Raw genomic sequence first — 12,293 nt, 5'->3', positions numbered from 1 at the left:
TAGTTACATACATTATTTTCCTTTTCTTTATTTATTTATGTGTGTGTCCTCTTCTTTATCTTACACTATTTATGAATTTCATTGCACAAGACTTTAAAAAATGGGCAAAATTAGCTCAGATACTCATCATTAATCAAAGTGTCAACTCAGAGATACAAAAAAAAAAAATGTAAACCTAGTTCCGCTTTTCCTTTCAAATACCTTGGAGGCCTTATTTGTTCATGCAACCTGCTTTGACTCCCTGTTTTGTTCTCCTGAACCCCTTATTGCATTTTTAAAGGTAGCAAGACCATTCAAGACCAAGCAGAACAAAGACTATAGAATTCAGTTAAAAGTACTTTGATCTGAATCATTATTTTGGTTTAGAGTTAAACATTTTACAGGGATAAAAAAGATGAATAAAATAGCAAATCAGGCAACATTTTAATAACGATTTAATTAATGTCTGGCAAATGGTTTGCCAGAGAATTTTAGCAACATTATGAGCTAAATGAGTACCATAAAATACCATACACTGTAGATTTATACACTTTTAGGCATTCATATATAGGATAAATCTCCTGTGAAGTTTTTATCGCGTCACACTTGTTATTGGGGAAGTTTAAATCATATTTCATTTTCATTGAAAATGCAAAAGGCGATACGGTTGCTCGGTGGTTAGCAGTCACCTCACAGCAAGAAGATTGCTGGTTTAAGTCCTGGCCAGGGTCAGTTGGCATTTCTGTGAGGAGTTTACTTGTTCACCCCCAGTCCATGTGGGTTTCCTCCGGGTGCTCCAGTTTTCCTCACAAGTCTAAAGACATGCACTATAGGTAAATTGGGTAAGCTAAATTGGCGGTAGTGTGTGTAAATGAGTGTGTATGGATGTTTTCCAGAAATGGGTTGCAGCTGGAAGGGCATTCGCTGTGTAAAACAAATGCTGGATAATTGGTGGTTCATTCTGCTGTGTCAACTCCTTATGAATAAAGGGACTATGCCGCAGGAAAATTATGAATGAATGAATGCAAAACTCGTGTGTTGATTTATCCATTTGTCAGCTTCACTTACTCTTCCAGTCAGAGGAGGCGCTGTGACGCCGTTTATAACCGCTTTTACGCCAATGTTTACGGAAGTGGAAAAATCCTGAAAAATATGCGACGGTTAATAACGTGCACCGCTTCTTAACGCGCAGTAAATGTGTAATATAAATGTCCAAAATGTCTTATCCGAGAAACAGTTTACATATTGACAATACATTATATAAATAATAGTTATCTTATATGAGGAAACTTTGTTCGGGTTGTTCACTCAGTCTAAAGTTAAAGCATTATACTTTAACAAGTATATTAAATAGTGTGTTTATAATGCAGCAGAACTCTGAATCTGATCATTTACAAACAGACTTGCAAAAGACTGGTTCAAGATTTCATGTTCTGGTAGGTTTGACCGGCAGTGTCGCTGCACTCAAGGCGCCTTTGTTGGTTAAACAACTTCTTGAGATTCCTGAGGTGAGTATGTTTACATAGACAGAACAAAATGTAAATCATTACTTAACCTGACAGAGACACGGATGTCTTTGAGTTCATGTTTTCCAATGTCTTTTCATTTCATACATTTGTCCGCTAGAGAGTGCTATTTCTTTAAACATTTTGTTCAAGTTATATTCTTGTCGTCTATAGTAGTCTAATAAATGAAAAATGTAAAAGAAGGAAATGGTATTAGTTTAATTTTATCTCAAATAAGCAAGCATACACAGGCTCGTTGGCAGCCTCGTAAAAGGGGTGGTTCTTTTTTCTCAAAAAGGGGACCTTTATGCAGTTATTCGCCTCATCTTCTATGTAATTGTTTGATCTATATACCTCATATTAGTCATATTTTTAGCAATATTTTTAGCTGGATTAGCCTGTCGAATGGTCATCACTTTTTGATCTATCAAAAATATAAAAAAAAATACTAAATACTAAAAAAAAATATGAATAAATACCTATTCTTAAAATACAAATGTTCCTCCAATATCATTAAAAAAATGAGTCTTAACTGTAACCTATTGACAAATAACAAATTTGTAATTTAAAAAAAGAACCAATCAGAATTTGTCCATTTACATAATAATAATAATAATAATATTATAGAGCTTTATGAATTTTCTAACCTTTCTCATAAGTATTCGAATTAATTCAATATGGGCTTCTTTTGGTGCTTCACACCTTTTTTTTTTTTTTTTCAAGAGTAGGTCCAAGATTTAGAATAAAAGTTACTTCCTAAATGTTTTCTCTATTTAAACAATACAGTAGGTCAGTACTGAAAGTCAGATTGCATATATTCTTGCACAGCTGGATGTTGGACTCAATATAAAAAAAGAATTGTTTGCATTGGTCAAAACCAACTGATTAGCTGAAGTCACACAGAAGCAAAAGCCAGCAGAGGATTCCGCTGGGTCTTAAAGCCTTTTTAGATGATTTGTTTAAACAATTTATGATGGCATAGCAGTCAAAATAGGACAAATGAGCTCATGTATGGAACAAATAATGAACAATTGTTAAGTGAGGTGTGGGCCTTTAGAATTACCCAAACCGCTTTGGCTACAAGCCTGTATACAGGTGAATTGTAAATCATTACCCTACGTTTGTTTTGATGTTGGATATTGTTATTCTCCCCATTTAAGGGTTATAAAAATTGATGAAAAAATGAATACTATTTCTAATAAAAAATGAAAGTTTAACCTGTATTTAAAATCATAGTTGTTCAATTATAAAATCATATTTTTTTATTTCTTTTTTGACATTCAAAAAAGCTATTTCTAAAAGACTTTTTTAAAAGAGAGCATTTTCAGAAAATGAAAAAACAACATTTATCTTTTCAAAACATTTATTAAAAATAAATATAAAAGGAATGTTTTTCAGGTTGTAATTTTCTTTTATTTATTAGACCAATTAGTCAGTTTTATGAAATAAATAATATGTGACTAGAAAATCAAAAACAAAATGTTTATATAACAGCTTTATTATAGTTATTATAACCCTGTTCTTAACTTTTAATGTTTTTTAAACGGTTTTATACATCTCTTAAGAGTAACTCAAGTTTCAAAGATGGGTTCTCTGTGAGGTAACCAGATATTTGTCCTGTTCTGTTGTTCAGGTTGATGTGCGTGTGGTCACCACAGACCATGCCACTCATTTTTACGATATCAATGAAGTCCCTGTTCGTGTGTACACAGATAAGGATGAGTGGGAGGTGAGTTTTACCTTTAAAGGGGAAGAGATTCTTTTTCACTGCAAACAACAACTTTGTATTTGTGTTCTTTCCTGCTGTGGTGTTTACATCAGTACCTAGACTAATCACATCATCTAAAAAAGCTCCTATAAGAGGATTTAAATTGACTGCTTTCCTCATATTTCTATGCTAGATGTGGACGAAGCGCTCTGACCCAGTTCTTCACATTGAATTAAGACGTTGGGCAGATCTTTTAGTGATCGCTCCACTAGATGCCAACACACTTGGCAAAATCGCTAGTGGTATATGTGACAACCTCCTGGTAGGTAATTTGTTTATTACATTCCAGTGGCGTTTTCAATGTAAGCGTTATCATCGAAGTGTGCTTACCAGTTTTGTTTATGGCAGACGTGTGTGGTGCGGGCCTGGGACATCAGCCGCCCTTTGCTCTTCTGTCCTGCTATGAACACAGCCATGTGGCAGCATCCAATTACTGCTCAGCAAGTGTCCACAATTAAAGCATTTGGCTACGCTGAGATACCATGCATTGCCAAAAAACTCGTCTGTGGAGATGAAGGTATCTTCTAAGATACAGTAATGGTTTTATGAGCCAGTTGCATTGATAAGGACTACTTCAAAACAATGTGTGAAGTCACACATGAATATTTTGTTAACTAAAGATCAAACTGATTAGATAATTAGCATGCTTCTTGATTATAAGGAAGTGATGTTTCATTGGTTTCAGCTCATGTTACAGTCTGCCCTCTATTTTCACAGGTAAAGGTGCCATGGCTGAGGTCTCAACTATTGTTGATACTGTGAAACAATACGTCCAAAGTCATCCCAAATAAGCTCAAACTAAACCTACTCATCATCAATCAAGAGACACAAGATTATCTAAACAATAAAATCTATATTTTAAACCAAATTTACAAACAGACTATTTTAAATATATTTGACATTGTAATAGATATTTGAGTGTTTTGAAGATATTACTATTATTATAATGATTTAGAGTAAGCACTTTTATTTTTTTCATGACAGACGAAAAACACTAATATGAAAGCAAGTCAACAATAGTAAATATGAAGAATAGAACAAATAAGTATGGAATACCAATATACAAACTGACAATTGAATGTACATGTATATTGCAACATAATAGGATATATTTCAGTATGATTATTAATACAGTTTTTTTTTTTCTTTGTGAGTCAGAACAACTTCAGTCTAAAAATTGCTGGGTTGTTGTAACCCAAAAATATAATTTAAATATTATTTGTCACATACACAGTATGATATGCAGTGAAATGCTTACACAACCACTTGTAACCTTAAAAAAATAATAACAATAAGAATCTAAATTATGATGAAATAGAAGTTATGCAATTGAAAATAAATGCAAATATAAACTATTTAAAGACTTAAATTACAGACAGAAACATAGACGTGTTTCTAACAAAGTGCCTGGTGAATAAGACAGGAAGGAGTGTTTTCTATAGATGAAGCAAAAAGAGACATACTCAACCATTGGGGTTAATATTAATAAGTATATACGCTTAATAAAAAAAAATTACCCAATTTTTGGTTTCTTCATATTTGACCCAGGATTGGGTCACAACCACCCAGCATTTACTCGCTACTCAGGCACATAAAAATAGAGTTCTAATCTAATTCATTAATAATCTAATTCATGAATAGTCTATGCCTTAACTCATTGTTATTTCATAATAAAGTAATATTTAATTCAGTCCATCGCTATTCATGGCTTGTAAGCTCTGCCTTTTCAACAATATCCATGCTCATAAATAAGCTTGACTACAAACATGTTTATTACTCTTAAACTCCATTGCTGATACAACACTGTTAAACCACATTACTGACATAACTTTGTTGAACCACATTAAGTGGAAGTTAAATAAACCCTGTTTCACAAAGCATAGATGTGATTTGGTTATTCACTCTTCACATAGTAATAAAAGTCTACATTGGCTATATATCACAAGATACATATTCGAAAAGCATAGCAATAAGTTTCTGTTTCTCTGATCTTGGGCAGGTTGCCAGATGTATCATCATTTAAGGTTAGGACTAATGGGTAAGGAATGCCTTCCTCTCCTGATATAATTTCCAGATCTACTGCAGATGGCAAGTTTAGTGATTTATTGGGGCTTCAAGTGAGCCATCTACTCCTTCGTTGTAAGCATCAGCCTCAATATATCACCCTTGACCTCTCTGATTTCTCTGTTGAATACGTCCTTGTCTTCGCTTGAAATTCTTTACACTAAGGGCAGTTTCATCAAGCATAGGGCTATCAGAATATTTAAGAGATGTTTTGTATCTCACAGAACTAATGTCATTAAAATATCAGTGATCATAATATCATCAGCATCTGCACAGCAAACAAAATCATACTTTGTATTAACATTGGCCGAATTTAAACAAATTTAGTTGACCATTACTGAACTTATTGCAACAATTTACCTTAAAACAATTTAGTTTTTTTTCAGTGTGTTATTAACTTATTGATGATCACAAAAATCCTCATGACCAATAAGCAGTTGTGTAAATTAATGAATTACAAATATTAGACATGGGATGATAAGCGATTTTAAGGTTTACCACGGTATGAAAAAGTCAAGGTTTTAAAACCGACAATGTTTTGTTAAGGTATATGTGTTTTTTTTTTTTTTTATAGTACTTCCAGCAGAAAAGGAACCTTCACATCAAAAGCTACTGGTCCAAAATATTTTAAATGTTTCTTAATATAAAATATATTGTGTTCAATAAGGGAAAATGGTTGTTTATTTTTTGCCCAGACATTTAAAAATAAATTATTTTGGAGCAGTGTTCATAATAACGTGATATTTTTATCCAAGGTTATCATACCAAGACAATCTAATACCGGCCCATGCCTAACAAATACTGAAATTATCATAGTTGAGTATTTTTTTACTCAGGAATTGTACTTTGCTAAGTTGGTTTAAAATGTTTTAGGATTTAAAGTAGGTTTTTAAACCTTTTACTTAAGTACATTTTAGTTCTGTGTTGATACTTTTACTTTACTATTTAACCTTCAACCTGCAGTCACTACTTTTGTATGTTTAGTTTTTCTTGTATACAATCATTAGCTAAGTATAATAATCCCATCCTGTCAATTCGCCATAGAAAAATTGCATCAGACCGACCTCAAGACACAAATGCTTTTATAAAAGCAGAAAACTTTTACAATGAGGAAGCATTAAAGAAAAAGCAAAATCATTACAGGCATTGACCAAGAGGCTGTTTAGACTGCATGTCACTGATGAAAAGATGAAGGGTTAGTCAAGGTTCAAAGTGCATAACCTAAGCGTCAACATATCGACACAGCCAGACTTTTCACTCCACATGTAAACGAATCAATCTTTCACGACTTAATACTCACTGCTCTTGAGTACTTTTTACTTTTAAGCACTGCTTTTAAGTGCTTTACACTTTGAGTAACAGATACTCTTTTTGCACTACATTTGTTTTGACAAGTACTTTTACTTAAATGCGATTTTTCAGTAGTCTTTCCTGCACTGCCAATAAGTAGTCAAACTGGGCAACTATTATATTAATACAATGGACAATTATAAATAAACTGTTTAAAAAGTAAGTGTTATTTTGCCTTATATGTGACCCAGTTGGCATACACCTTCTCTGTATGACCTTACACCTATACTGAAGGGTCCCAGAGGGGCCTCCAACCGCAACAGTAGCAAAGCAGTTACGAAAATACCTTCAGGTTTTACTAGGAGATACTGATGCGCTTAACACCTTCAAATATCTTGTTTTGTTCACACACATATCCTGTATGCAGCTTACCGTTAGAAACATGTTCCACCTATTAATCACGCGTGGTTAACCACATTTATTATCATTTGACTATGATACACCAACTAAGAGCACAAGATCCTATAATTACTTTAGTTTTAATACACGTCAGCTGCTGGAAAGGATCACTATAAACCATTTATTTTCATTGAATAATATAAAAACCTTATAGGATACACCTTCTAACATGGTTTAGAAATGTTTTACAACAAAGCTAGAAACCTATTAATCACCGGAGTGAAGTTCCATAGACTTGTTTTTGTGACTTTTTGTAGAGGCTAAAGATGTCTGGTCAACGTTCATGCCTTGCATGGGGTAAGAACAAAGGGTGTATCTGTCACTTTAGTTTAAAAGGATAGATAACATCCTGCTTGTGTGTGTATAGGGATAAACAGCTTAAATGAACATTTATATTATCTGTGAAACTGTTTTCAGGAGACAAAGTTCAAAAATAACATCCTTTAGACCACTATCATCTTATAGTCAGTCCAGAACAGCCATGTAGCTGCTTTATAAACACTATGACAATATTTTATAGAAAGATTATTGTTGCAAGTTAAGTGAAAATACATTTTTGAGCTTTCTGTTGTGTAATTTACTTGCTATTTCTTTGTAATTTTTTAATATTTTTTTGTACTAGATGTTACCAACAATGTGTGAAATCCCGGTATTGTATAGAAAGCCTAGGAAATGTATAGAATACTTCATATTTTGAAAATATATGAATATGAAAAAGTTAATATTTTGGCACTTTGATCTTGCACATTCATATTTCATGAATTAGTGAAGAGTTGCTAAATAAAAAGGACAGGATGTTGTTACCGAAAACAAGCAGAACTTAACTGGAAGGAGCTACTTTTTGCAGCAAGGAAGACTTGAATGAAATTTTGAATTGCACGAACGTTGTGAGAAAAATTCTGGCAATATTACCTGTCAAGTGGTTGTGGAACCTCGTACCTGCAATATGCTGTCTTACAATAACGTTCAATGTTCAACACTCAAGTGCTTCGATCGCCATCATCAAACAACGACCAAAGCGTCACCGCAAACATCAGTGGCTAGTAGGCCAGTTACATACTTAGCCACATAGCAACTCTGTAGTCTATAGAATGCCTAGGCAATGACTGTCGATTTTATGCATTCTATACATTTCCCGGATTTCACACATTGCTGGTAACAGTTACACTCATAATACACTGTATAGTCAACATTTGAAGTGGATCATCACCTTTCATCAAAGTTGTCCTAAAACTATTGAACAAAAATTATTTAAATATTAAATTGTCTCAAGACAATTTTGAAAAACATTTTGGATCCACTTCAGATGTTGACTATATATTTGCCATAGCAAACATTTTTGTGTTCTTTTAAAATTGAATTCTTTAATAGATTTTAATCTTTTTTTTCACTTATGTATTCATTATAGATCCCGTTATAGAATCCTTTTGAACCCTGAAGGACCTTTTGTGGGATAAAAAGGTTTCATAGATGTTAAATGTTCTTTACGGGGCCATCAGTCTCACCATGTCCCCCATGCCACCCAAAACAAAAAAACACTTTTTTTAAAGAGAGTATATACATATAATGCACCTTACTAATGGTTTACTGAAGACTTTTTTTCCTTTATTACAAAATCAAATAACTTAATCTATCTAAAAGAACTGCAGATAGCTTCTAGATGGTGAAGTCTACATCCTTTATAATAGTAAAAATAAACACTGTTTTAGTTGTAAGGATAAGAAAATGTCCTAAGGACATGTGTGACGTAAATGCAATAAATTCCAAACAAGGCAATCTATGAGTGCTGAATGCAGCTGTACTCCTGCAAATTAGCCTGCAGCTGCTGAAATTGGCTGACGGTGTCTGGTTACACGTACGTCTTTAACATGTGATAGACTTATAGAAATCAATGAATAATAGATATCAAGCTATGTTGATTTGTTGTACACAACATCGTATTGGCTATCTGTATATTTTCATAGCAACGTGTCTGAGGTCAGATTATAATAATATCAGATTGTCTAAAATATGCTAACACAAACATCATCATACAAAGAAAAACAAGACTTTTAAAGGAGTAATCAAAGCTCTGTTACAAAGCTGATGATGAACTTTTTAGTCCTATAGATAGATTTCTATATGGGAAATAATATAGATGTGTGTGTGTGTGTGTGTGTGTGTGTGTGTGTGTGTGTGTGTGTGTGTGTGTGTGATTATTGACACCCCTATGAATTAATAAAAACAAAAAACAAAAATATATATTCCTAATGATAGATTCCTTATGATATATGACACAAGTGACTTTAGGAACAGTAGAATTGTTTATGTATTTCACAATAAATATGAAGTAACAAATAGTTACCAATCATCACAATGGTTAAGGGCAATAACAAAGCTGTGATTTGTTGTTGTTGAGCTTCATAAAATGGGAAGTGGCAATTCTTTTTTTCAAAAGGCCTGAAAGTTTTTGTTTTCACAATGAAACTAGATGTTAAAGTTTGAGGACAAGCTTTATTGTGGCCTGAGAAAGCCTGTTGGAAGTAGTTTATTAATTTCAATTCAATGTCACTTACATCACAAATAGCTTGAAAGGATTTCACAAAAAAAGCCTATAGTCAGTTTCTTTCTTAACATTTGATTGGTCACTCTGTCTGAGCTCCAGCATTTTTCTATGGAGAGAGGAGAACCTTACAGGAGGACAACCATCTGTGCAGCAATCCTCCAATCAGGCCTTTATGGTAGAGTGGCCAGACAGAAGCCACTCCCTGTGGGGAATTTGCTAAAAGGTATCCGAAAGACTCTCAGACCATAAGAAACTAAATTATCTGGTCTGATGAGGCTAAAATTGAACTCTTTGGAGTGAATGCCAGGTGTTACGTTTGGAAAAACCAGGCACCGCTCATCACCAGGCTAATAACATCCTTACAGTGAAGTATGGTGGTGGCAGCATCATGCTGTGGGGATGTTTTTAAGCAGCAGGAACTGGAAGACTAGTCAGAATAGAGGGAAAGATGAATGTAGCAATGTACAAAAACATCCTGAAATGAAAACCTGCTTCAGAATGCTCTTGACCTCAGACTGGGGTGACGGTCCATCTTCCAGCAGGACAATGACCCAAAGTACACCGCCAAAATATCAATAGAGTGGCTTCACAACAACTCTGTGAATGTCCTTAAGTGGCCCAGCCAGAGCCCAGACCTTAATCCTATTGAACATCTCTGGAGAGATCTGAAAATGGCTGTACACCATCGCTTCCCATCCAACCTGACAGAGCTTGAGAGGCAAAGAGGAATAGGCAAACATTCTCAAAGACAGGTGTGCCAAGCTTGTGGCATTATATTCATAAAGACTTGAGGCTGTAATTGCTGCCAAAGGAGCATCAACAAAGTGTTGAGCAAAGGCTGTAAATACTTAAGTACACTTAAGTGATTTTTCACAGTGATTTTTTGCAACAATTAAAAAAAAATTACACATTGTCATTATGGGGTATTGTGTGTAGAATGTTGAGGAAATAAATTAATTTAATCTATTCTAAAATAGGGCTGTAACATGAAAAAATGTGGAAAAAGTGAAGCGCTATGAAGACTTTCTGGATGCACTGTATATGTATGGGTGTCATGTGGCGCAGTGGGTAGCACGATTGCCTAACAGCAAGAAGGTCGCTGGTTTGAGCCTCGGCTGGGTCAGTTGGCATTTCTGTGTGGGGGTTGCATGGTCTGTATGAGTGTATATAGATGTTTCCCAGTGATGGGATGCAGCTAGAAGGGCATCCGCTGCGCAAAACACATGCTGGATAAGTTGGTGGTTCATTCCGCTGTGGCAACCCTAGATTAATTAAGGGATTAAGCTGAAAAGAAAATGCATCAATTAATATATATTTAAATTTTTATTTCATTTTGCAACTACTTGACACACCCATTTTTTTGGGTGAGGAGTATACAAACGAAATGTAGAAAAATCTTAGAGGTATAACTTGATCAGTGAATCATTATCTTTAATGATAGTAGAATCAAACTAGATGATGCGTACACTGGCACATTAAAAGTGAACATTTTATCAAAACACTTGTTCATCTTTATTTGTTTAGCAAAGCAGCTGAGGTGTTGTCATCAGATGTAATGAGCGCTGCTTTACACACGGGTCCCCTGTTTGATGCGCTGTCCTCTTGTCATTGGCTGCCAGGGCTGACTCTAGAAACAGGCAGCAGGGAAAGCTTTATCAAGCAGGTGCTGAAAGCTGTGAAATCAGCCGAGTGTAATGTGGAGGAGGCTCTTATCTCTCTTGGCATGCTAAAAGAGGGCAAAATATTACTCACGATGATGTGGGTTGTAGACGCCGCTGATCTCTGCTAGTCAAGGTCAGTTCGGTGAAATGCTTTTTGTGGAGGGGTGACAGGAAACGACATGGGAAATGTATTGCGAAACACAGAACCAAACTATTGCACAATTCTGGTGCAGTTTTATTCATGTCTTCCTTTACTCAGACTTGTAAACCCTATCAGGCATCACTGAACCATTCCACAATACAGCATGATTTGCCTTTTATATAATGCTTATCGGACAATGCAAATGCTAAGAACAAAAAAGGCAAAGCAAAAAAAAAAGTGAATCAATCAATAAAAATATATAACAGTGAACATTAATGTGAGTATAAATGAACATACACTGTAAAAAATACTTGCTGCCTAAATTTCTTTTTAGTTGTTGTATCAAATGGACTTTTCCAGTCATCTCAACTTACTGTACATCAGTCAAACTGACTAAAATATTAAGTTAAAAGGATAGCTTACCCAAAAAAGTGTTTTCAAACCTTTATGAGTTTCTTTCTTCTGTTGAACACAAAAGAAGATATATTGGAAAAAAAAGCTGAAATCCTGTAACCACTGACTTCTATTGTAAGAAAAAACAAAGACTATGGAAGTCAAGGGTTTCCAGCAATTTTTAAAACATCCTCTTTTGTGTTCAAAGGTTTGAAACAAGTAAAGCGTCTACCGTGTTTTAGTCCAATAATAAGCTGTACAGGGGCATACCTGACTTCAAAATATACATAGCGTGGAACTTCCACGCTATGGGCTGATCTGGATAACAGAATCGTGTCGAACATTTAGAATTTGTTCTAAATGTTTGGTCTCTCACAACAAACGATATCTTGGAGCCAATAGCTAGACTGTACAATAGGGCCTATAAGATCCACAACAGACTTTCTGGATGGACACATCACTGTTCTGCTCTTTTACTTTCTAAAGC

General features: G+C 34.5%; 2 protein-coding genes across 4 annotated transcripts in view; both read left to right on the top strand.

Annotated features, from left to right (window-relative positions):
* Positions 1 to 12,293, top strand: part of dennd4a (DENN/MADD domain containing 4A) — a 343,904-nt gene that overhangs the window by 114,332 nt on the left and 217,279 nt on the right. The window lies entirely within an intron of this gene.
* Positions 1,108 to 12,293, top strand: part of ppcdc (phosphopantothenoylcysteine decarboxylase) — a 34,963-nt gene continuing 23,777 nt past the window's right edge. For 2 of the 3 annotated variants that reach the window (XM_087291760.1, XM_087291759.1), the window contains exons 1-5: positions 1,117 to 1,487; positions 3,118 to 3,213; positions 3,386 to 3,514; positions 3,601 to 3,769; positions 5,252 to 5,290. In XM_087291760.1, the coding sequence (XP_087147886.1) occupies positions 1,260 to 1,487; positions 3,118 to 3,213; positions 3,386 to 3,514; positions 3,601 to 3,769; positions 5,252 to 5,290 (661 nt within the window). In that variant the 5' untranslated portion in view covers positions 1,117 to 1,259. 3 annotated transcript variants of the gene reach the window in all.

This window comes from Danio rerio, chromosome 18 (assembly GCF_052040795.2).
Source record: "Danio rerio strain M-AB ecotype USA chromosome 18, GRCz13ab, whole genome shotgun sequence".
Taxonomy (NCBI): Eukaryota; Metazoa; Chordata; class Actinopteri; order Cypriniformes; family Danionidae; genus Danio; species Danio rerio.
This window is presented reverse-complemented; position numbering and strand designations above follow the sequence as displayed.